The sequence below is a fragment of the Lutzomyia longipalpis genome, chromosome 1, assembly GCF_024334085.1.
Source record: "Lutzomyia longipalpis isolate SR_M1_2022 chromosome 1, ASM2433408v1".
NCBI lineage: Eukaryota > Metazoa > Arthropoda > Insecta > Diptera > Psychodidae > Lutzomyia > Lutzomyia longipalpis.
In genome coordinates, this window is record NC_074707.1 from 40,840,654 (window position 1) to 40,866,006 (window position 25,353).

Here is a 25,353-nt window from a genome sequence, read left to right on the forward strand (position 1 = left end):
TCCACGTTGTACTCTGACTTTGATCTCAATTATCTTCCAAAGAAAAGACTTTTCTCGAGATTTTCTTTGTGCTATCTTAAAGTAATTGAAATTCCCTACACATAGATGCTAAATTCATCGAGATAAGTCCAATAGAGTTTATTTTGTGGCGGTTTTAAGGTTCAAATCGGTAGCAAGTACCAGTAAAGTCCTCCGAGTGTTAATCATGAAATTCCTATGTAGCTCTTGAAATTAATTTCCCAGAAAATCCATCAAAAAATTCTTCAATAAAGCAATATTTAACCTCCTTTAACCCCATCATTCCGCATTGTCTTCAGAATTAGTGGCATACGCCAAGAATCCCTTGAGAATTGAGTGGTGCATAATTGGAATTCTACCTTTAGCTACCACATATGCCGTAGAAGGGGGTTTGTGGGGGTTGGTGGGAGTGTAGAATATATTTCTCAAAATGTCTTCGAAATTATCTTTGAGGTACCGTGAAAGATTACCATTAGCCCCATAACCGAAAAGTCATGTTGATTCGCATGGCGGGATTTTATGTTTGAAAATCCCTCACGAAAAGGATTATATTATTATTATTTTCTTCGGTGAGAGCAGAGACATTTCGGAGCATGAAATATTCTTCTCTATACGGCTCAACCATTGGAAAATTTTATACGCGGGAAATGTTGGGGGATGGGGTGTGCGCCAGAGCCCTCGATGGGGCCTGATTTATTTTCATTTTTACGATAATGACGATTCTATATTCTCCCCTGGCGGCGTGCAATTTCTCATTCGAGGGTTTGATTTTATGAACTCTTCGCTGTTCAATTTGACGGAGAATATCAATTGCTCGTCAGCCGAACAATGTTCCCTCACTGTGAGCATCCACACAGACACATAAGAGCCCCCTCATCCCCTTGGTTCTCTCACAGATATTCCACCCGAAACCCCCTAGAGCACATCCCCCATTATGTGGGGGTGATTGTTTGTGAATTTTTACCCCGAAATTCTCCCTCAATTTTCACCTGATCCCCACTGAACTCTTTTTTTTGCTACTGCTGTTCAGCCGCCGTATGCGGGATTTCACCCCGTAGCCAGCCGTAGCTTGAAAATTAATGAGCAATTTTAGAAAAACGATTAACAGGAACCAATTAGGCGGGCTTTTATTGCACCTGCCGTTAAATGGGCGAAATAGCCCTGGGAATATTTTCGTTTATGACTTCTGTGAGCTAGATGAATTGATTAGCAAAAGAGGATAAATAAATCCGGCACATTTACATCTAATGAGTTTTATTGTGCAAATTCCCCAGCCATTAGCTAAATCCACCACCCCCAAAAATCCCCCTCCCACCCCGTTCGTACCCCTATGGCAAGGCGCGTTGGTCATTTTTTCCACCTGAAGAATTCGTGGGAGCGCACCGAGGGGAGAAATTGCAAAATTAATTTAAATTCAATTAAGGGAAAAATTGTGCGACGTCGTTATCTTTTATGCAAATAATGAAAAACAGCCGCCACCCCCACAGGGTGTGAATGAAATAATCAGCTCCAGGATGGAGGGAAAAAACTTTATTATTTGTTTTCTTTTCTCGTTCTCCCACACCGGCGGCACACCGGAAGGCACAATGAAGGGACGCCGACGGTGAATATTGTTCTGATAATCTGCAATAGGATCCAGCGTGCCAATAACATTTTCTAAATTTAGGCACAATTGCAGTGTGACTAGAGATGACAAGAAAATTTTAATAAAGAATATCTATGGGGTTGGGGGATGATTTTCATTGACGCGAGGGTGGATTTTATTTAATAGATATCAGGAAATGAGATAGAATTCAACTTCAAGGCAGATTTTGTTCCATTTTGGGATGGGAAAAACAATAATTAGGGGTGCTAACCTGCTAACACGAAAATGTAGGAGAAAAGTGTAAAAAGAGGGGTGAGAATTTCTGAGAATTAAGCTAAGATGTATTCTGAGGTTTATATCTATGAATAAACTTTTTTTTTTGAAAATCGATCAAGCCGTTTAGTCAATGTATCAGCCACGAAGTTTCATAAAAAAAAATTCAGCTAAATTTCGTTCCAGTTCTTCTTGTCCGATTTTACTTGAATAAATTTTAAATGAAAGCTCTCAAAAAGCTCAAAAACTTTTATGAGATTTTGAGATTTACTTAAAAGTTTAATAAAACCCAAAAAATCCCTTAACAAATCCATAAAATCCACCAAATAGTATCGTTAATTTAGCAAATTCTCTCCTACAAATCTTTGCGAAAACAAACATTGTTCTTCTTCCACTCAATCATTTTATCTATTCTCTTGGCGCTAGAGTAATGAAACTCAGAGAAAGAAAACAATTGGAGGACTTATTTCAACTTTCAAACAATTCCATCATCGTGAAAATAAATCATCCACTTTCACTGTCTGTCCTTTTACCCCGGAGCAATCTCTGTAAACCACCCGCGCATTCATTGGTTTTCCAGCGCGTGAAAAGTTTATGTAGAAGAACTCCTTGACGTCGCGAAATGAAATCAATTTTGGGCTAGAATTAAGTCATTCGCGGTTCCATTGACTCGTCTCGAATTTTTGCCCTTGGCCACCAACCCCATCCGCGGGAAAGCGCCGTGAATGGCAGAGATAACTGTCACTAGGGATATTTTCGTTAATTAATTACATTTCCCACACCCCTGGGCGACCCGCGGGGGTGGTTCATTTGAACGAGGTCGGACTGTCCATTAAAAATTCGTGAGTATATTTATCAAAATAATTCATTCTGCGCTTCCCGCGTGAGCCAATCAAGAGGAAATGTGTATTTCATTTGATCTTCATGCATATTCGCGCATTTTTATGCTTTTTCCACTTCACATTGATGTTTATTTTAATTATGGGCATATTGAGTTTCTGAGGGAGAGGCGGGCGCACTGTGTATGTGTCTGCACAAAAAAAGCCATGCCCTTTAATTAAAAAGGAAATGGCAGTCATATGAAAAATTCAATCAACGTTAAATATACATTTCGCGACACATTCATTTTTTTTCTCCCTCATTTTTTGCACACAAATAAAATACGTTATAATATGAAACATAAGAAGGGATTTTGGGAGCTCTAAAAAAATGATAAATGTCTATTTTACGAGATGTATTCAATAAAATGTCCAGAGAGGTTCCTGGCAATAGAGAAAAAGGAAAATCTCCATGCGGATTTTCCCCGTTTCCACATTATGTCGTGCACAAAATGGAAGAGAAGGGAAAAAAAGGTAAATTACTCTTCGAGAAATGAAATTATATCTATATGAACGACAAAAAAATGCTGATATGAAAGTCCTCGATGGAAGTAAAGGAGAAGTTATTTAAATGCTAAAGGGGTTTACACTGCACTGCAAATACCCGCTTTTGAATGCAATTCAAATTTAATTTTATTTGAATTTGAGTTCTTAATAAATTTCTTATATCTGGTCTTGTACGTTGATATACGTTATGTATGTATGTATTGTATATATAGTTTAAATCTTTTGAAAGTTCATAGAACTTGTGTTTTGTCATTTATATCGCAAGATTAAAAAAAAAGTTTACGAAATTGCTTTTTACCTGCAGAAAAATCAAGCTTTTCTGGTGAAATTTGAAGCTTTAGTGGAGATATTTACTGATTTACAAGGGGTGTTTATCTGGCGAATATTTTGGCTATTTAAGCGAATCATCCGAATATTTCTGAAGATCTCAAAAATTATTTCACCATTCCTTGTTAGGGAAATGGGGCCCAATTTTGACTTTTTAAATTAACTATTACTTAAAATTATTAAGACTATAAATGTAGAAAATTATGGAAAAATAAGGGCCTAATATTGACCTAAAAATGATATCAGATTTATGAGAATTGATTTCTATTTAATATATAATATTGAATATTTGATTTCACATGAACATTTTTTGCTAAAAATCGATAAACTTAAAACGGAAAAAAATTCAAAAACGTATTTAGGAATTTTTTGTTTGAATTTAATCTTTTTTGGGTTAAATTTACTACTTTTTAGCATTAATTTACTACTTTTCGCTTTGAATCTAGTCCTTTTTTAGGCTTTTATAATTTTTTTTTAAATAAATTTTGTTCCTCAATCTGAGCTGTTTTGGGACTGAAATGAAAACCAAATTGGCTTGAATTTATTCTTTTTAGCTGTGATTCTTTCTTCAAATTTTTTACAAATTTACAACTTTTCGGTTTGATTTAAGCGTTTTTATGCTTGAATTTAACATTTTTAGACTTACTTAGACTTAGCTTAAGCTATATTTGAATTTCCTTGGCGAATCAACCGAATATTAGTGAATAAACCGAATATTTCCGAAGCTCTGAATAATTTTGTCCAGATAAACACCCCTTGCTGAATTAATTTTTTTTAAGACTAAAGATTAAGAATGAAGCCTTACACTGATCGTGAGCTTTCAGTATAAATGTCTTTTGTTCAAAGAAGATCAGAGAAGGAAACATTTTAAGATGAAAGGAAAAACATAAAAAAAACATTCTTTTCTGTGAAGAAATCTGTTCATATTCTCATACCTGAGGAAGGAAACATTTTACCCTAAAAATTTAAATCTGCAAATAAACCACATTTTTGTCTGCAAGAATATATTTTTAAATATTTTATATTTACCCATAAGCTAAATGTCGTGCAATTTTAATTAGTTGGTATACCACAATCGTGGCATACCACAATCGTGGCATACCAAGTATTTTTAATTTTATAACTCATAAATTGTAAGAAAAAAATGAAATAATTTTGAAAAAAGCGACCTTTTTTTTTAAAGGTTTCAATGCCAATCAGCTAATTAAAAAGAAAGTCAATCATAACGCGTCCAGTTATAAGAGTTGGTGTCCCACAACGTGTAGAAGTTTGTTTATGCGTTGTAATGCGATTTGTGAGCAGAATTAGTAGACTTTGATTTTTTTGTGAAATTCGGCAATTTGGTGGATAAAAATGGTCATATCTCTGGTTCTATAAGACCTACAGAAATTTTTTGACTAGTTTTGGAAAGGTATTAAAACAGGCTATAAATTGAGATAAATTTCAATAATTTTCAAGGTCACCTCCAGAACACAAAATGAAGATTTTTTGTTTTACAAGAACATTTTTTGGCATTTTTCGTCTTGAAGAAATGGTTTAAGAAGTTTTTGATGTTCTAGAAAGTTGTAGAGTTTTGCAAAACCTTTAATTTGATACCAAGTTGAGCGAAATCGGACAAGCAGTTCAAGAGATATGGTTCTTAGAACTTTTCAAATTCAAGAATTTTTCAAATGGCTATATCTTCTAAACGGCGACATAGATTTTCTTCATTTTCGGACTGAAGAAAGATATTGAGTCAGGCTACAACATATCCAAATTTAAAGGAAAACGATAACAGATATTGGGAGATATGGCCCCTTAAAGTTAGGCAATTTTTGTTTTTATTTTTAGCGCCTCTTGCGGATGTTTTTGAAACTTGAAATGTTCTAGACAGTTGTAGGGCTTCCCAATACCTTTCATTTGATACCAAGATGGTCAAAATCGGTCAAGCCGTTCTCGAGTTATATCGAAAAAACACTTTTTGCTTTAGGCCGCCATATTTGCTAAACCGCTTGACCGATTTTCAAGTATAAATTGTTGATGAAAACGTCTCACTGAGCCCTAAAACATACTAAAATTTCAGACTTCTAGCTATAAGGGAAGTGGTTGACGGTATTTCAAAATGGCGGACGGCGGCCATCTTGGATTTTGAAAATGCGAAAAAATGAAAATTTACACCCACATTTCTATAGAAAACTTTAAACCGGAAGTCTCTATCAGTTACCGTTCTCGAACTATAAGGCAAAGTTTGGGCGACCGGCAGGACGGCCGGCAGGCCGGCAGGCCGGCCGGCCGGATCAAAAATTTTCCACCATAATTTTCGTAATGTGGGATGTCTAAAACGTGCTCATACCAAGTTTGAGCCCGATCTGAGGTGGTCGGTTTTTCCGACGATTACAATACTTGGTGTTGGCCACGAAGTGGAACACCAACTAATTAAACGAAAGAACCTAAAGATTTTCTGACATAAAAAAAGCTCCTGATGAAAAATCTTTTGTAAAGAACCACAACCTCTTAGCTGGATTAAAAATTTGTTCTTTTTCTTTATAAAAACAGAGATAAATCACAACTAAAAATGTTTCTTGCAATACTTTTTACCAATTACAGAAAAAAAGTGAATAATTCGATGGAAAAACTCGAAGGATTCAAAGCCTTGAAACTTCTGTTTGAGAAATTGAGCATATAAGACGGAGCAAAGCACCTTCTCATTTACTAACCACCCCCTCCCCAACCCCTTACAATTCAAAAGCGTCTCAATTCAGAGAATTATCTACCGTAACGATAGAGTTATAGACGATGAAAGCAACAGAGCAGAACTAAGATTGGCAAAAATTTGATATCACACCAGGGGGTTGGGGTGTGGATGAAATGTGTGTGGCTCCCGCCGTGGAAGATACTCCGTCCGTAGCATTGGTGGCTGGGGAAGAGGGGGGGGTGTCTGTATTATACACAAATTTATATAAAGACGAAGAAAAGTATGAGAGAGGAAATTAATTTAATGGGCCAGAGGAAAAGCAGGTGCTGCCGTCTCCATTGTGTGTCTTCTTTCGTATTATATAGCAAAAATAGGAGAAAAATGAATTGTTTTTGTTGCGGAGTTTGCTTGCACAAAGTATCTTCTTCTCTATTTATTTTCCATATTTTGCGGCATTTTCTGCAAAAGATTCATTTGCAATACATCTTCTGCAGCTTCTATATTCCTGCTCCCCATTCTTGTACACGGACTTTACTTTACTATATATAAACCAAAAGGTGTACTGCTGGATAAAAAAAATAGGTAAGAATAAAAAAAATATTCAACTTTCTTTTCATTATTGTAGTGCTTTTATAAAAGCTTTTTCTATATGTAAAGTTGCTTTTCTTAAATTTTCCTTTATAAATTGTTTATAATATGAGCTTTGAATTGAAAGGAAATAATTCACAGAAGGATAAATAGGTTGATAGAGCATGTTCAGGAAAGAAATATAAACTTAATCATAAAATAAATACTTATACACAGTAAAGAAAAGTTCTTTTCAAACTCATTGATTTATTTAGAATAGTTTACTTCGCAGCCGTCGATCTGTAATTAATAAATTATTCATAAACTCTTATAAGATTTTTAACACAAACCGGTATAAGGAAGGTGCGAAGAAATTGATAAAATGAGACTTCTTCATAATTTTTACCAGTTGAATTCAAACACTGAAACGCAGCATAAGAAAAGACAGCTAAAGAAAAGATTTTTCCAATGAAAATCTTTCTTATTTTGATCATTCTTCTTGGGGAGATTTTCTTCATTAATTCTCAATCAACGAATTTATTTCAAAGTGTTTGGTTTACAAGAAATGCAAGAAATAATCCGGAAATTTGTGCAAAAGCTGGATGTGTTCGTGGAAAAGTTGAGAGTGGAAGAGTGAAGCCTTATGAAGCTTTCTATGGGATTCCTTATGCTGAACCTCCAGTTGGAAAGCTCAGATTTGAGAATCCTATTCCCTATGCAGGATGGAAAGGATTCTGGGATGCTACTTACCCTAGAGATGCCTGCATGCAGAGGAATATTTTTATATACACTGCACCAATACTAGGTTCAGAAGATTGCCTCTTTCTAAATGTCTATCGGCCAATGAATTTTAAGAAGAATAAAAAGCTCCAAGTCTTTGTATGGATACACGGCGGGGCTTTGCTATCTTTCTCATCAAGCCCTGATCAATTTGGCCCTGAATATTTAATGGACAATGGGGAAGTTATCCTTGTAACTCTGAACTACAGACTTGGCTTATTCGGCTTCCTTTGCTCAGGAGATGCAGCTGTGAAGGGAAATTTTGGTTTGAAGGATCAACAGTTGGCTCTAAAATGGATAGCAACTAACATTGAGTATTTTGGTGGTGACCAAAAGTCAATAACCCTTGCTGGACAGAGTTCAGGAGCAGCTTCAATTAATTTACACATGATGAATCTCGTATCTCAAAGTGAGATTCCTAATTAAAAGATTTAGTCTCAAATCAGACAAATTGTTTTTTGCTTTTTAGACCTTTTTCATCGGGTTATTCTACAAAGTGGTACGGCTATTAGTCCATTCACTTATCAGATAGATTTTGAGGCTCAATTTCGTCAAGCAGCTGAGGGCAGTGGCCTGGAAAATTGGCAGACAGCATCAACATTTGAATTAGCTTATCAACTTAAGCAGGTGAACGCTTTAACACTTGTCTTAGCAATTGATCAGCTATTTGCCTACATTGCCACACCTCCTGTACCACTGAGGCCTTGTATAGAAGGAGACTGGGAAGGAGCTTTCCTGCGAGAGGATCCTCGAAAAGTCTGGGCAGAAGGAAGATTCGTTCAGAAACCAATTTTAATTGGAACGAACAGCAATGAAGGAGCTCTCGGGGCTATTTTAACGACTAACGCAACATATCTCCGAGGATTCAATGATAACATTTATGAATTTCTTCCAAGTCAGTTTGATTTTCATCCTAGATATGCAGCAGAAGTTATGAAGTTTTATTTTGGTGAGAAGGACTACATTGATGATACAAATGCTAAAGATTACTACAGGGTGAGTGGAAATTAAAAGAATTGATGATTCTCTCCATTCCAAAAGGGTATTTAATGAAAATCGAGACAGATTTAAGCTAAAAGGGGCTCTATTACTTTCAGATGTACACCGACCGATTATTTACATACCCTTTGATTACTTTGGTACAACAATATTTAAATTATGCAGATACTCAGGAAAATCCGATTTTTCTCTACGAGTTTAGTTTTAAAGTAAGATAACCATAAAATAAATATTCAAGGAATAAAAACTAAAAGACTAAGTTTTTTCCTAGAGTTCTTACACGCTCTTGAGGACACTCACAGGATTAGATATAAACTTAGGAGTAGCCCACAATGACGAGTTATTCTACCTCTTCACTATGAAAGAATTTATTCCTGAATTCGACACAACTTCTCCTGAAGGAAGAATGGTGGACATTTTTGTTCGAACTATGGTTAATTTTGCAGCTAGAGGAGAGATCAAGGACTGGAGAAGGTTCAAACCTTGTACTCCTGCTACATCAACACCTTCCTGCGATCGTCAACTGTTCCTGAGATTTAAAAAAGAGGATCCAAACCAAGTTATGGTCTCTGTGACGAATGAAATTGATACAGAAATGATCAAATTGTGGTCTAGAATTGACAATGGCATCAATGCAATTGAGCTGAATTGCAACTAAAACTTCTAATTAAATTTTAAAAGTAATTTTATACAGGAATGGGAACTGTTGTGGTTTCTTTATAATTTTAGAGAGCTCTTAGGGTAAGAATTTTTCAAACATTTCAGACAAATGTGCTTTTCTAGAACTGTTACTGTTATCTCTTTTTATTAAGCTATAAAATGCATTGAACGTCTCATTAAACTTGAAAAAAAAAGCAAAAATTTATACTTTAAAATCAATTTAAAACTGTTACATAGAACAAATCGCAAGACATTCATCCCCCTCAAGTTAATAAATCTTTAAACGTTTAAGATTAAATAATTTATGAAGGCTGAGGATGGAGATATTGCGCAATTCTTGGAGTCAAAGCTGTACAACACATGAAATAACGATGAATGAAATAAATAAAAACAAAATGAAGCAGGAATATTCTTTTCTTTTCAATCCAACCCAGGTACAAGATCCACAAGATCTCAGCGAAATTTGCATTAAAAACGGAATGCAAAAAAAGTAGAAATAAAAGTTTTGGTAAATTCTGTGTCTGCGCGAATAACAATGCATCAACCAGTTTATGTTGGACCACAGAAGGAGAAAGATTCAGCAAAATGTTTAAGTTTCTTTTGACTTTATTCTTTTTCTTGAAGTGTGTTAATTACTTGACTTGTGCAGAAAGTAGTAATGAATCTGTAACAATTGAAAAATTAGTGAATTCTGAACTAGAAGTTTGTGCAAAAGCTGGATGTGTTCGTGGAAAATTTGAAAGTGGACGTATTAAGCCCTATGAAGCTTTCTATGGGATTCCTTATGCTGAACCTCCTATTGGAAAGCTCAGATTTGAGAATCCTCTTCCCTACAAAGGGTGGCAAGGATACTGGGATGCTACCTACCCAAGGAATGCCTGTATACAAAAGAATGTTTTGCTGAGCACAAAACCAATCCTTGGATCTGAAGACTGCCTATATCTCAATGTCTATCGACCTATCAATTGGCAGCAGAAGAAGAAGTTCTCAGTTATGGTTTGGATTCATGGAGGAGAATTATTATCATTCTCATCAAGCCCTGACCAATTTGGGCCAGAATATTTAATGGACAATGGGGAAGTTATCCTCGTAACTTTGAACTACAGACTTGGCTTTTTTGGCTTTCTCTGCTCAGGAGATGCAGCTGTAAAAGGAAATTTCGGACTAAAGGATCAACAGTTGGCCCTTAAGTGGGTAGCAGCTAACATTGAATACTTTGGTGGGGATTCTCAATCGGTAACACTTGTAGGAAATTCCGCAGGGGCTGCTACAGTTCACTTACAAATGATGAATCCTGTTTCTCAGAGTAAGAAGATTTAATATAAAGAAAAAAGATAAAACAAAAACTAAGTTTTTCTTATTTATTTTCTAGATCTCTTTCAACGCGTTGTATTGATGAGTGGTTCAGCCGTCAGTCCATTGGTATACATTCACGACAATGCTAGATCGAAATTTTGTCTAGCTGCTAAGTACAGTGGGTTAAAGGATTGGAATACATCGACTACCTTCCAATTAGCTTACCAATTAAAGCAATTAGACGCATTAGTTCTCGTTGAAGCTGTGAACAAACTCTTTGCTTTCTTTGCAACACCTCCTGTACCTTTGAGACCTTGCATAGAAGGAGACTGGGAAGGAGCTTTCCTGCAAGAGGATCCAAGGACGATCTGGGCAGAAGGAAGATTTGTGCAAAAACCCATTTTGATTGGCAGAACAAGCAATAAAGGCGTTCTTGCGGCAGCTATTGCAATTAATGAAACTTTGCTAGGAATATTCAATGAAAATATTGACGAATTTCTGCCAATTCAATTGGACTTTCATCCTAGATATGTAACGAAAGTTATGGACTACTATTTAAATGGAAAAGACTACATTGATGAGTCTAACGTTAAATTTTACTACAAAGTACGATTTTTAAAAGAAATCTTGTTTTGGTTCTAAAATATTAACTTGATTTCTTTTTTTTCAGATGTATGGAGATCGGATCTACACCTACCCCTTGATAAATTTGGTTAAGCAATACTTGAAATACGCCAACGTTGAAGAAAATCCAGTTTACATTTACGAATTTGACTTTGAGGTAAAGAAACCTTTTAAGAAAAACTAACTTAAAAAATAAAATCTTTTGTATTTCTTCTAGAGCTCATATTCCTTCTTCAAATTCATAACCGGAAAGAATATTTACTTAGGGGTAGGTCACATAGATGATCTATTCTATCTCTTTACAATGTCTTCACTGTTCCCGCCAATTAAACCAGATTCTCCGGAAGGTAAAATGGTGGATATATTTGTTAGAACAATTGTTAACTTCGTCACAAGGGGTGAAGTCAAATCTTGGAGGAAATTTACACCCTGCACGCCCTCAACATCAACCCCTTTCTGTGATCGTCAGATATTCCGGAGATATGAAAAACTCGATCTTAATGAGGTAATTGTTTCAGTTTCCAATGAAATTGACGTGAAAATGGTTAAATTTTGGACTGAAATTGACAATCGAGAGAATTAAGAAAATTGTAACCAAACATTTAAAATAAAGAATATATAACAAAAAGAGTTATATGTATTTCACTTGTATGTACATATGTATGTACATTGTACATAATACTGATCCTTCTATATAATTCAACCAAAAAGTATCGTTATTAAGATTATATATTTCTTAGCATTCTTTGATTTCTCCGCTTTCTCAATTTCTTATCAAGTTCTTCTGCATATTTTAAGCCACATTACATGCCAAGATTTTTTTTTACAAAGAGAACATTCCACAAAAACAGGTAAGAGTGAAAAAATCAGAACATCGTCAAAATTTTCCATCCTCTCTTTTAGTCTGGAATAAGAACTCAGCGAAAGTGGACGACCTGAAAGCAAGATGAGATTCTCTTTCTTCGTCTTTTCTTTGATTTTTGCAAATTATTTTAATTATTCAATTTCACAAAAATCTCCATTTTTTAGTAGAAATTTCTTCAGGGAATTCTTAAGAAAATCAAGCAATTCCAAATCAGAAGTTTGTGCAAAAGCTGGATGTGTTCGTGGAAAAGTTGAAAGTGGACGAGTGAAGCCCTATGAAGCTTTCTATGGGATTCCTTATGCTGAACCTCCAGTTGGAAAGCTCAGATTTGAAAATCCTGTTCCCTATGCAGGATGGAAAGGATACTGGGATGCAACCTATCCAAGGGATGGTTGCTTGCAGAAGAATATCTTCATATACACCCTTCCAATTTCTGGTTCAGAGGACTGTCTCTACCTCAACGTCTATAGACCTGTGTATAGGAAGAAAGATGAGAAGATGCCCGTCGTGATTTATTTCAGTGCCGGTTCCTGGCTAAGTTTCTCTTCGAATCCTTCAGAATTTGGTCCTGAATATCTCATGGACAATGGCGAAGTGATCCTAGTTACATTTAACTACAGACTTGGAATGTTTGGCCTTCTCTGTTCAGGAGATGAAGCAGTTAAGGGAAATTTCGCGCTGAAAGATCAACAAATCGCCATGAAATGGGTTGTTGATAATATTGAGTACTTCGGTGGAGACGCTAATTCTATAACGCTCTTGGGATATGCTTGTGGTGCTGCTTCAATTCATTTGCATATGATGAATCCGATATCACAGGGTAAGAGAACTCATTGAGAAATTTATTCAATTTAACGTCTAATTTGTATTTTTATTCCTTCTTTTTCAGCACTCTTCCAACGAGCTGTTCTTATGAGTGGCTCAGCCATTAGTCCGTGGACTTTAGTGCGTGATTTTAAAACACAATTCAGACAAAGTGCTCAATATGTTGGATTAAATGATTGGGACACAGCATCTACCTTTGAATTAGCATATCAACTTAAGAAAGTCGATGCTCTGAGTCTCCTCACGGCTGTTGATAATTTTTTCGTCTTTGTAGCCACACCACCAGCTCCTTTTACTCCGTGCATAGAAGGAAACTGGGAAGGAGCATTCCTCACAGAGGATCCCCGAGTTCTGTGGGCTGAAGGTAGATACTTTCCGAAACCTGTTATCATCGGATCAACAACCAATGAAGGAGTTTTGGGGGCTGTTGTGACCAGAAATGAAACTCTTCTGCCTATATTGAATGAGAACCTCTACACTTTCCTTCCGATTCTTCTAAATTTCCCTCCTAGGTATATGGCGGAAGTTCTTAAATATTATTTTGGAGATAACGACGTTATTGATAGTTCAAATGAAAGACAATTTTTCCAGGTAAGTCAATGCGAACTTGAGAATTATTAGTTTTATCTAACGCAAGAAAATTTCATTGCAGGTGATAACAGACAGGTTGTTTGTGTATCCTCAAAACAGTTTTGTAAACCAATTCATAAGTACTGCTGACATCGCAACGACTCCGATATATATTTACGAATTTGACTTTAAGGTCAGATTTATGAGAAAGAATTATTTATTTTTCAATTTAAATTTTTCTTTTCTTGTAGAGTCAATACACATATTTAAGGACTTTCACTGGACAGGATATAAACTTAGGAGTATGCCATATGGATGACTTGTTCTACCTCTTTACCATGAAAGAATTTATCCCTGAATTCGACACAACTTCTCCTGAAGGAAGAATGGTGGACGTTTTTGTCCGTACAATGGTTAATTTTGCAGCTAGAGGAGAGATCAAGGACTGGAGAAGGTTCAAACCTTGTACTCCTGCTACATCAACACCTTCCTGCGATCGTCAACTGTTCCTGAGATTTAAAAAAGAGGATCCAAACCAAGTTATGGTCTCCGTGACGAATGAAATTGATACAGAAATGATCAAATTGTGGTCTAGAATTGACAATGGCATTAATGCTATCACACAGAATTGCAATTAATTATTTAAAAGAATATATTCAATGCACTGTGTATGGTTAAATTTACCACTAAGAATTTTTTTTCAGTATAAGAGATCATAATTTATAACATTCTTTTATGTTATGTACTGTACAATATAATGGAATTCAGAACTTTTCAACACAAAAAGCTCAATAAAAGATATATAAAACATTAAGATATTTGTAGGTTTTCTTATACATATATACCCATAATTTTATAGTTTTATTGCAGAACAATTAAGATTAAAAAGTATTTAAGAACAACCGGTGTTACCAGGTAATGAAAAAAAGGTAGTTTGTTTTTCTCTCGGCATTTAACTCACCGCAACTTTCAACTTGTTCTGAATTCATTCAGTTTAATTTCAAAGCAGAGAGAGTGAAGAGGTTCTAGGCTGAAGAGATGAAATTCTTAGAAATCTTGATTTTCTTCTCAAATTTCCTTTTTCAAGTAAATTCTAAAGCTAAAACTCCACTATATGGAATATTTTTCGCAAGAACTGACCTTACTAGTCCAGAGGTTTGTGCCAAAGTGGGGTGTTTTCGTGGAAAATTTGAAAGTGGAAGAGTGAGGCCATACGAAGCTTTCTACGGAATTCCCTATGCTGAGCCTCCTCTTGGGGACTTAAGATTTGAAAAGCCTATTCCCCATAGAGGATGGACAGGATACTGGGATGCTACGTACGCGAGGGATGCCTGTATGCAAAGGAATATTTTTCTCTTTGAACAACCCATTTTAGGCTCTGAAGACTGCCTCTACCTCAATGTCTATCGGCCGAATAATTGGAAGAAGGCTAAAAAGCTTCCTGTTATTGTGTGGATTCACGGAGGAGCCACCGTGGCTTTCTCATCGGATCCTGAAGTAATTGGACCTGAATATCTAATGGACAATGGGGAAGTTATCCTTGTAACTCTGAACTACAGACTTGGCTTTTTCGGCTTTCTCTGCTCAGGAGATGAAGCCGTAAAAGGAAATTTCGGTGTTAAGGATCAACAACTCGCCATTAAATGGGTTGCTGCAAATATTGAATACTTTGGTGGCGATCCTGATTCCATAACACTTGGAGGAGAAAGTTCCGGAGCAGCTGCTACTCACTTGCATATGCTCAATCCTGTTTCCAGGAGTAAGGATTTTTAAATCCAGCTGCAAAAGTACGTTAAATTTTAATATCTAAATTATATTTTTCTAGCCTTTTTCCATCGTGTGATGTTGATGAGTGGTTCAGCTCTCAATGGATGGGCTATTTCAACAGATTGTCCAATTAAATTTCGTCTCGGTGCTAAATACAGTGGACTTGAAAATTGGGAAACAGGAACTACGTATGAGCTGGCGAACGAATTGAAGAAGCTCGATGCTCTTACCTTGGTCTTGGCTCTTGATAAATTGTTTGTTTTCCTCCAAACTCCCCCTGGACCCCTTCGACCGTGCATTGAGGGAGATTGGGAGGATGCTTTTCTAAAGGAACATCCTAGGAAAATTTGGCTAGAAGGCCGATACGGACCTAAGCCCATTTTCATTGGGACTACATCCGATGAAGGAACTCTGGGGGCTGGACTTACAACCAATGAAACAATTTTAAAGGAATTTAATGAGAATATTTATGAATATATCCCCATTCAATTGGACATTAATCCTAGATATATGGGTGAAGTAATTGAGCGGTATTTAGGAGGAAAGGACTACATTGATGAAAGTAACGTTGAAGGCTATTATCAGGTAAAATCCTTCTTCTTTTACTTAATCTTAATTGTTCTAGAATACATTTTAATAAAAATATTCTTTCAGTTATACACAGATAAACAATTCATCTACCCTATGGTAGCCCTTGTTGAGCAGTACCTACAGCATTCAGATGTCACGAAGAATCCTATATTTATCTACGAATTTGCCTTCAGAGTAATCAATTTTTCTTTACTGAAAATTTTTAAAGAAAATAAGCCTTTTTAATAATAATTTTTTCCTTTTTTCCATCTATTTCAGAGCGCTTATACCTTTGTTAAATTCCTAACCGGGCAGGATATTTATTTAGGAGTTAGCCACATAGACGATCTATTCTTTCTCTTCAGTTCTCCAGGTCTTTTCACGCCATTTACACCTGATTCACCTGAAGGCCACATGGCTGATACTTGGGTACGTACTGTTGTGAATTTCGTGGTAAGAGGAGAAATGAAATTCTGGCGGAAATATACTCCCTGTACCCCTGCTATGTCTATCCCTTTCTGCGATCGTCAGATTTTCCAGAGATACGAAAAGATGGATCCGAACCAAGTAAATGTTTCAGTCTCCAATAAAATTGATACAGAAATGATTAAATTTTGGGCCGAAAAAGAATATGGCGTTGATGCGATTACTTTCACTCCTTGTTTTTAACAAGGATCATAAAATAGATTTTTTTCTATATCCACAAACTATTAAAATTTAATATTTCAATTTAATTTCCTTTTTTATATACATTTTATATCTTTTTTTTTATTATACTTTGTCAGTTTTTTATATGTAGGTACAATTTTCCATGGAAATAATTTTAAAAACTCATTAAATTAGCTCATAAAAATAACTGTGACGTCTTACGTAAGAAAATGCAATTACATCCACGTTAAGAATAATTTTAATTAATTTTCTTATACAAGGTTGTACTAATTTGTGAGTCAATAAAAGTTTTTCGTTTCTACTGAAATCAACAATAAAAAAAATCGAGAAAAAGGAGTTGGGTTAGTTTCTTTTTTGTCTTGGCTAAAAGTACTAATTTCTTTAAGATCTTTCAAATCTTTGATTTTTCTAACGGAATATAAAATGATTTTATTACGAATTGTAAGGAAAATAAATTATATTTACCTGAACTACATTAAAAAAATTTCTTTTTTATTATTTTTACCAAGGAAATTTATTTTTATTTAGGTTTTTCCTTAAAACTTTTAGACAAAGAAAAGGCAATCTGTTGTAATTTTCTCCCCAACGTCTTCTAACCCCCTTAAATCTTCCTTTAAATATTAATTTTCTTAGCAAAAACAAACTCAAAGTGGCGAACTTGAAGAAATGAACCCAAACGGGTCACATTTGGACTTTGGCGCATAAGAAAATATTTGAGGAGTTTAATTAAATTAAAACAAAAACATTTGAAACAATATCCATTATAAGGGGGTGGTGGCGGTGCCCCAATGTGAAAGGGATTCATGCATACAAAGTACAAATATGACTTGTATTTCTAAAGTGAGAAACTTTCAGCACGAGTGTGGTCAAAATTACATTTTCATGTTGTGTTTTGCGGAGGGTTCACCGCCCCCTTTTGCAGCATCTTAACTCCCAAAGTTTTCGGTGCACGAATATCAAAAATTGAGGCAGAAAAGGGGTCACACCCGCACTTTCCATTGGGGGTTAATTAAAATATTGGTCTAGACGGGTGAAGGGTTAGAAAAAAATTTACCTTTACATACATTGTGGCCTCCCTTGGGAATTTCTCATGAAAAAATAAATTTAAGACTAAAGCATGTGTAAAGCCAGGTGGGAAAGATACCAAAGGGAAGGGGAAAGGGGGTAGGATAGCAACAAAAAAAAAAGACTCAACAACCTCGCCCGGAAATTTAATTAATTAATCACAAAATTCATTGCAATCACGGTGAAAACATTTTCATCAACGATAAACACATAGCTTTCGGCTGCGCATTACATGGCGATCGAAATGGGGGTTGGGGGTGGCAAAGTGTGCAAATATTGCGCTACGTCATGAAACTTAAATTCGGAAAATGTAATAAACGCAAACCATTTTCCAAATAAATTTATGCCACATCATCGTCATCAAATTCCCCAACACACGATGATGGGCGAAAGCAAACTGTGGTGCTATATAGATTGATGGGGGTATGAGGAGGGGGGCGGGCGGTGTGTGTGTGGGTGGGGGTGTGGGGTAGAAGAGAAAACCAATGGAATACATGAGGAATGGGGATTGATGGAATTAGAGAGGTGGCTTCCATGTTACCATTCAATCCATGTTTGCTGCTCAGCTTGTAACACTTATTGTGGTTTATGCAGCAAATCAATTTGGCTGATGAATGAATAGATTATGTGCATTTCAGCACCCACTCAGTCAATCCCACCCCCTACCTCCCCCTCCCGTGGTACAGTCTGCTTGTTTTCCGGTCGTGGTCTTTTTCTGCAACGAATCCACCACCACCCCCGCAATATTCCGCCCGCAAAATGAAGCATGGCAGAGGGAAAACACCTGGAAAAATGCTCAAATGGCATTGATGAAGTCGGATGGGGTTTATGCATGGTATTTCGCCATCCTACACCCCCTCTCATGCTCTCATGGCATATTCATGGAGGAAAATGGAGTGACTGTCTGCAGTTGGAAATACAATACAACCCCCGGAAAGGTGCTAATGGAATTCCAATGGAAGGTATTCTCAATTCCCATGGTATTGGGAGATAAATGAAATTACATTTTAGTTTGATGCAGAAAATGTATGGCTTTTCTCATATATGTAATATGCTGTGCAAGAGAAAATCCTCGCTTACATAATACATTCCAAATTTACAGCAAAAAAATCCTTTTTCCATTTTGAGGATCACATTAAAATTTCATTTTACTAAAATTTATTAAAATTACTTTGTAAAGCAACAAACAGAGCTTTTTAGTAATTTATTTTAAATACTTTTGGTGTAAATTTCCTTAGATTTAGGGCTTAATTTTTGATTTTTTTATTTTACGTTGATATTTGTAACATATCAAGGGCTATATTGTAAAAACGGCTAAGTCGGTTTGGAGCTTACACCGACGTAGCCGGTTTTACAATGCAGCCCTCGATATTTTAAATTCAATAGCTTTTTGCTCGTGTTCTAGTAACAAAATTTCAAGATCTTGATTCTATTTTAATTAGGTTTAAAAATTAACAAAAAATCTTAATTTCGATTTTTATATAAAAGAAAGATATTAAAGAAAAATTATGAAAAATTTACTTTATTTTTTACTTATTAATCAGCATTAATCTAAGGATCAATGCTGCATACAATTTATAAATTTCCAGAGCAGTAGCTTAGCTAGGGAGGTGTAACAACACATTTTTTTTAAATATTCAGACAGTTTAGGTTTTCTAAAGAGTCAAAAGAATTATTTCTAAAATTAAAAATTACACATTTAAAAAGTTTTTTTTTAATTCTTGACAGTCAAACGTTAAAAAAAACCTCAATATTTCAAAAAGAACATCAAACTCCAAAAAAGAATCCTAAAACGTTAGAATAAACGTTAGGGGAGACCGGGGTAAAAATAGTCAATTTGCATAAATCCTTATCTGCAGGATTCCCCAAGGGCAAGAAAATTTCCTCGATAGGTCATTCTTATAGGAAATTTCCTGGCCTACAACTTTGTCTCAGACCACTTTTCTCTATCTCCACGGGAAATATGAGTTTTCGAGCTTTTCCTGAACCCTTCCGCTTCTGACTATTTTTAAACGCGGCGGGTAAATATAGTCACCAGTTGGCTAAATAAAGTCGGTCGAATTTTCCGACATTTCCAATGATTTTCCACCTGAGAGATTGATAGTAGTTGATAGCTAAACTTCTCACCTTTTGATCCGCGCCAAGGAATTTCACTTTTATACGCACTAAAACAGAGAATTTTGCGATTTTCTCAAACACGCCATTTTGCAACAAATGAATAGAAAATATGCCAAAAATTTCGATCTCCCATATGATTTACATGGGATGACTAGATCTACCCCAAGGGGTATGTTTTGATTCAAAAAATTGTAGAGAAAAATCATTAAAAGTTATTGAAGAATACACCTTGGCAACATTTTCTGCACTAATCCAGCTAGTGAGAAAAATTATCAGATTGGAAAATTGGTGAAGGAAAACTTCGGAAAACGCGTTTTTCCCAATACGCAAAAGTTTGGGAAATGGGCCAAAAATCTATTTTCATTTTTAACTCCTAAAGTACTGATCGGATAACCTCCAAATTACTGTCAAAAATTATAGGTTGGTAGGGCTTTGCATCCTAATTTTTTCCGATTTTTCCGATTTATATTTTGGGAGAAATTGGCATTTGAAAATTCCAAAATGACTATTTTTACCCCAGTCTCCCCTAAATGTTAAAGAAGAAACGTAAAATTTCTGAAAAAAAGAATAAAAACCGTTAAATGTTTTAAGAACATCAAACGCTAGAAAAGAAACTTAAGAGGTTAGAATACCTCCTTAAAGAGATTCCTATTCCCGAGAACTTATCAAAATTTTTTTAACGTTAAATTCTTTAAGTCAAAAAAATACTAAAAAATCTTCTAACGAGAATATAAGAATATAAGAAATTTTATTATTAATTATTTTCATTATTATTAGAATTTTCTAAATATGCAATTCTTTTAAATAAACCCAGATTTTTTTCATTGTGCTTTTCTGACTTTTCCTGTTTAAATTCCTTTTATTTTTCACACTCACTATGCATTGTATCAAATCCACCCCCTTTTCTCAACCTTAATTCAGTTTAAGCTTAACATTTCCGTTAAACAAAAACGTTACAAGAAAGTCATTGAATTTTAAAACCATTTATCAACCACATTGTGAGGTTGAGGACCACAATGGACTTCAATATTCTACCCAAGGAGGGAGCTGAATGATACAAGAGGACTCTCTTCATGTGGGGGGATAAAATGCAATTCCACCCCTTATTGCAAGAAATGTTCAACAAGAAAATTCAATGCACATAGCCATGGATAAATAATAAATTTTAGCAAGTCTAACCAGGTGAATACGTAAGGGGACCACCATCTCTTGGTCGTTCAACTGAATTCCATTCCCCCCCCTATATTCCCTATGCGAGATGTGTCCTGATCATTCTTGAGAGAATAATCTTCTATGTTTTCTCGGGAAGGTGTGCGAGGTTGGGGTAAAGTGGGGGGATGGCCCTTTCTGGGTGACCTCTGAAAATGTCTTTTTTCACCCCTCCTCGGGGCTTCGGTTGATTTGATTTCAAAACCACAAGAAGTTGACCAAGGAGAGCACTCTTTGGTCTGTCAATGGGGAGTGGGTGGTATGAATAAAGAATTAAATTTATAGTTTATTCTAGACATTATCCGCTTGTGATTTGAATAAAATAAACATACACACAGCGTCTCTGAAGGAAGTTTCCTCGTATAGAACAAGAAGGGGATGGACTTTTTTTGTCCCAGGCTGAGAAAATCCTCTTTTGGTGCCCAGACTTGGGAATGTTGAATATTTTTGCTTGTACCACCACCATCCCCCAAAACATTTTTTTCTTCTCCTTGATTCTGCCTTCCTCGTGTCCCTTTTTGCGTCACCCCCACACATAGATACATACGTATATAGCTTGAGGATTTAAGATAGGGGTTTTCCGAGAAGGAAATTTATTTAAACTTTTGTTATTTTAGTTTAGCTCCGGGCTACTAAATATTATCTTTTGGGATATCCCTGATGTGCGTATGTGGGTTGGGAAGATCATGTGGCTAGAGGGAGAGACACACACACACATCATAGGGAATTTCCTGGGCATAAGAACCCTTCAACGCCTCATAAACTTAAATTACTCATTTAGCAAATTTGAGATGAAATCAAAGGATAATTCGTCCGGATGTACGGCAAAAGCCACTCTAGAGATGATTCTCTTTTGGTGAACCCCGAGCCATCATCTCACAGTTTTCAGAAGAAACTTCCACTTAATGGAAGGCAGTATGTGGGGACGGGAGGAGCTTCTGCCTGCCCCTATATCCGAACCACATCAACCCCATATATATAGCACAGCCCTACATAGAGCGTCCTGCACCTTTAGACTGCCATCACTTTGGTAATTCCACAATTTCACACAAGCGCAAAGAACAAAGTTATATTACCTTTCATCAAGCACAAACAAACACACCACACGAAAGATTATACCCATCCCGATGTAATGGAAGTCATACACAAAGTGTAAAGGTACGAGGGGGAGGGGGTGGAAAATTAATTAATAATTCCATCTCAGAGAGAATTATCATAATGTATAAAGTATGGATGAAGGTGTCTCCCATAAAGTACAAGCGACGCAAAACACAGAGAGCTCCATCAACGCTACGAATTTATCCATGAGGTGTCATCCTTTCCTTAAGGGAGATCACAGACACGTCAGCGGAACGCAACATTCTTGCTACACAGCGATGAAGTATTTGAGGATTAGGAGGATTGAAAGTTATGCTAAAGTTGCATTTCTCCTGAAAGTTTTTGCCATTTTCTCAATCTGCAAAACTCACAAAAAATTGCCCATAAAATTTAGAATCAAGTGACAGTGATAAGACGTCCGAGAAGTTATGCGATAAACCAAGTTAGTTTACATATAAAATCTGGGAGGAAAAAATCATAAGAATACACAGGGATGTAGTCAGAAATCTATTCAACGGGGAAAAACTTTTTTTAAAGGACTCTAAAAATGGATTAAGAAGTATTTAGAAGTAAAATGAGATTGTTTCTATCATCTCCTGTTTTGTGGCAAAAATATTAGCAGATGGTCTAATTAAGGAGCCTTCGCATTTTTGCCATTATGACGTTGGTTTCGTTAATATATTTCTTTTCTAGAGTGATGTGAGGGATACGATGCGAGAAGGGTGTGCTTGCGCAAGCAAGCGAAAGCTTGGATGTAAAAGATGGGAAAAAGTAGTGGAGGAGTATATTGAATTATTCTAAAATATTAAAACATAGTTCTGAAATCAAAATTAAAAGTGAATTTTGTGAAATTTTAAAGTTATTTTATACTTAAGATGAGTGAAAATTTTTGAAAATTGGCGATGAAGCCAGCAAAATTGCAGAAGGCCTAACGGCAGTATTGGTTTTGGACTTTGGATTAATCAGCACGGGACGTTAATTCTCTCTCTCTCTTCAAATGTGAGAGGTTTGGGGAGAGTGTTGTAGAGTGAGCTTTACCCGAATTAACCAGATCTGGCATCTCATTTTGTGAGAAATTAAAACCAGAGGAGAAGTGAACTAAAGAAGACAAATAGAATAACATGGAAGCTGGCTCTCGATGGATCATGACTAGTACTGCGAAGTCAATAGAGATCCTGGACGATTAAGTATTAAGTATAAATTGGAAAGCTGGATTGACAAGATTTAGCCTAAGCTAGTACGAGGGTAATTCTTGAAGATATTGCGGAGCGAAAGAATTGTATTATTTTGTCAATTGAGATTGAAAACATCACGCTGCGCTGAGATGCTAACCGTGGAGCATTTTAGTATTTTGGAGATCATTTTGATGCGGAGAGCTGGACTTGAGGATTGGAGAATTGAGGGCCCGCTTTTCAACGAGAATCTGGTTTGACTTTCTGAACAAAGATGGATCGACAAGGAAGCTGATGCAGAATAGATTTCATTGGTTAAATATTGCGATGGGAATAGTGAGCAATTCGGAAAGGAGAAAACCACTGAGGAAAGCAGCAGCGATGTCAAATCAATTTAGTTAGTAAAATTTTGTTTGAGAAAGATTTCTAGGTTTTGAAAGCTCAGCAGTATTAAATATGATTTATTTGAGTTTAGTTTTGTTTCTTTAATTTTGAAATGTATTTTATGTAATATTTCAGTTTTCAGTTTTGATTTACTAAAATCTTGAACCATATGTAAAATCTTTAAACGATTTGAAGTGTTTGTGACTAATTTTTAATTGGTCTGTTACTTCATCAATTGCAAGGATAGTAAGGAAAACCTTAAGAATATTTCCTTTTGAAAAGATAAGAGATAGTGCGAGGGATTAGTTTAGATACATTGATTAGAGATAAAAGTGAAGAGATTGACCCATTTACAGATATAAAAATATGTAATAGAAATTGTATATTAGCCCGATTGGGCATATTACAATAAATCCTTTATTTCTTTTCTAATATTTGACTAAAAATTTGCATTTATCTAAATACAAGCAAAGACGTTCAAATCCAACCGTTTAACGTATATTTTTAAAAGCGTTTTATTTTTACATATTTGACGACCTTTATAAATGTTTTTTTTTGCTAATCTTTTCAAACATTTGACTTTTCTTTTATAACTTTTAGAGCATTTGACATTTCTCTTTTAACAATTGACATTTCTAACATTTCATGTTTATTTTCAAATACGTTTAATTTTTATTTACAAACATTTGACGGTTCTTTCTAATATTTAAGAATTTTTTTCTATTCTTTCCAGTGATTGACTTTTCTAACGTTTCACATTGAATGTCAAATTTTTGACATTTATTCTAATATTTGACGTTTTTTTCTTTTCGTTTTATACTTTTTTTATATTTTACCTTTGGTAGGACGTCATTTTTGACATTTTCATTCGTTTTTTCCGTTTCCTCATGCTTGAAAATCACTTTTATTTAATTTTTTAGCCTGGAAATATTTTTTTTAACCTTCAAAGAAAATCCTAAACTGCCTATATTTTTAAGGGTTATTAAACACCCAAAAGTCTTCACTGAATACGTCCCTGTAAAAATGGAGGCGCCTGGTGGGTCACTTTGCGAGATAGATTTTCTTTCAATAAACTTTTAACTGAAAGAACATGTTTTTTCCGCAAAATACTTCAGGGAGCAACCTCTTAATCCACCAAACTTCTCAAGTTGAAGTTAAAAAGCTTTTAGTCGCATGAGTGGCACCGAAAGTTTAACGAGGGTATAAAAACGAACTCTCAAAAAAAATATAGCATGGATGGAACAGTATAAAGCGAAAGAACGGTAAGTAAAACTTACGGGCTGTGATTCTTTCTTTGTCAGTGAAATGTGAAGATGGCAGAAAATTGAGGATGGGCAAATTTTTAGGAGAGACTTACTCGCGAGCCGAATCACAGCCAACGCGCTGCAATTTTGAAGAAAGTCTGAATCGTGGAGGGCGTTGGCTGTGATTCGGCTCACGAGTAAGTCTCTCCTAAAAATTTGCCCATCCTCAATTTTCTGCCATCTTCACATTTCACTGACAAAGAAAGAATCACAGCCCGTAAGTTTTACTTACCGTTCTTTCGCTTTATACTGTTCCATCCATGCTATATTTAATTTTTATATTTGCAGTTTATATATCTTTATCTTTGCATTTTTATATGTATATATCTATGCATTTATATATATTTTACTTTACTTTTTTATGTGTATATATAAAACGCCCCGCTTCGCGGGGCGCTAGACTTGAACAACTCAAGATATGACATGTTAACTTTAAAACGCGATATCTCCGGAACGGCTACATAGATTTTCTTCATTTTTGGCATGATGAAAGATATTATAGTCAACTATAATATACCAAAATATGAAGCAATTCTATAAAGCGGTGCT

The 25,353-nt window shown here is 35.5% G+C and overlaps 5 protein-coding genes across 9 annotated transcripts in view; 4 read left to right on the forward strand and 1 right to left on the reverse strand.

Annotated features, from left to right (window-relative positions):
- LOC129787317 (polypyrimidine tract-binding protein 2) overlaps window positions 1–25,353 on the reverse strand; it is a 393,752-nt gene that overhangs the window by 325,198 nt on the left and 43,201 nt on the right. The gene's annotated exons all lie outside the window — the stretch shown is intronic.
- Window positions 7,647–9,469, forward strand: LOC129787332 (cholinesterase 1-like). The gene is made up of 4 exons (XM_055822863.1): window positions 7,647–8,018; window positions 8,079–8,605; window positions 8,707–8,817; window positions 8,880–9,469. Exons 1-4 carry the CDS (start codon window positions 7,673–7,675, stop codon window positions 9,264–9,266), a joined length of 1,371 nt encoding a protein of 456 aa, XP_055678838.1. The 5' UTR covers window positions 7,647–7,672; the 3' UTR covers window positions 9,267–9,469.
- LOC129787322 (juvenile hormone esterase-like) lies at window positions 9,821–11,816 on the forward strand. The gene is made up of 4 exons (XM_055822847.1): window positions 9,821–10,574; window positions 10,641–11,170; window positions 11,235–11,345; window positions 11,406–11,816. Exons 1-4 carry the CDS (start codon window positions 9,854–9,856, stop codon window positions 11,769–11,771), a joined length of 1,728 nt encoding a protein of 575 aa, XP_055678822.1. The 5' UTR covers window positions 9,821–9,853; the 3' UTR covers window positions 11,772–11,816.
- LOC129787335 (juvenile hormone esterase-like) lies at window positions 12,089–14,262 on the forward strand. Its single transcript, XM_055822868.1, has 4 exons — window positions 12,089–12,873; window positions 12,943–13,469; window positions 13,531–13,641; window positions 13,700–14,262. The coding sequence occupies exons 1-4, from the start codon at window positions 12,135–12,137 to the stop codon at window positions 14,084–14,086; spliced, it is 1,764 nt and encodes a 587-aa protein (XP_055678843.1). The 5' UTR covers window positions 12,089–12,134; the 3' UTR covers window positions 14,087–14,262.
- On the forward strand, window positions 14,440–16,921 carry LOC129787326 (juvenile hormone esterase-like). The gene is made up of 4 exons (XM_055822854.1): window positions 14,440–15,207; window positions 15,274–15,800; window positions 15,870–15,980; window positions 16,065–16,921. Exons 1-4 carry the CDS (start codon window positions 14,487–14,489, stop codon window positions 16,452–16,454), a joined length of 1,749 nt encoding a protein of 582 aa, XP_055678829.1. The 5' UTR covers window positions 14,440–14,486; the 3' UTR covers window positions 16,455–16,921.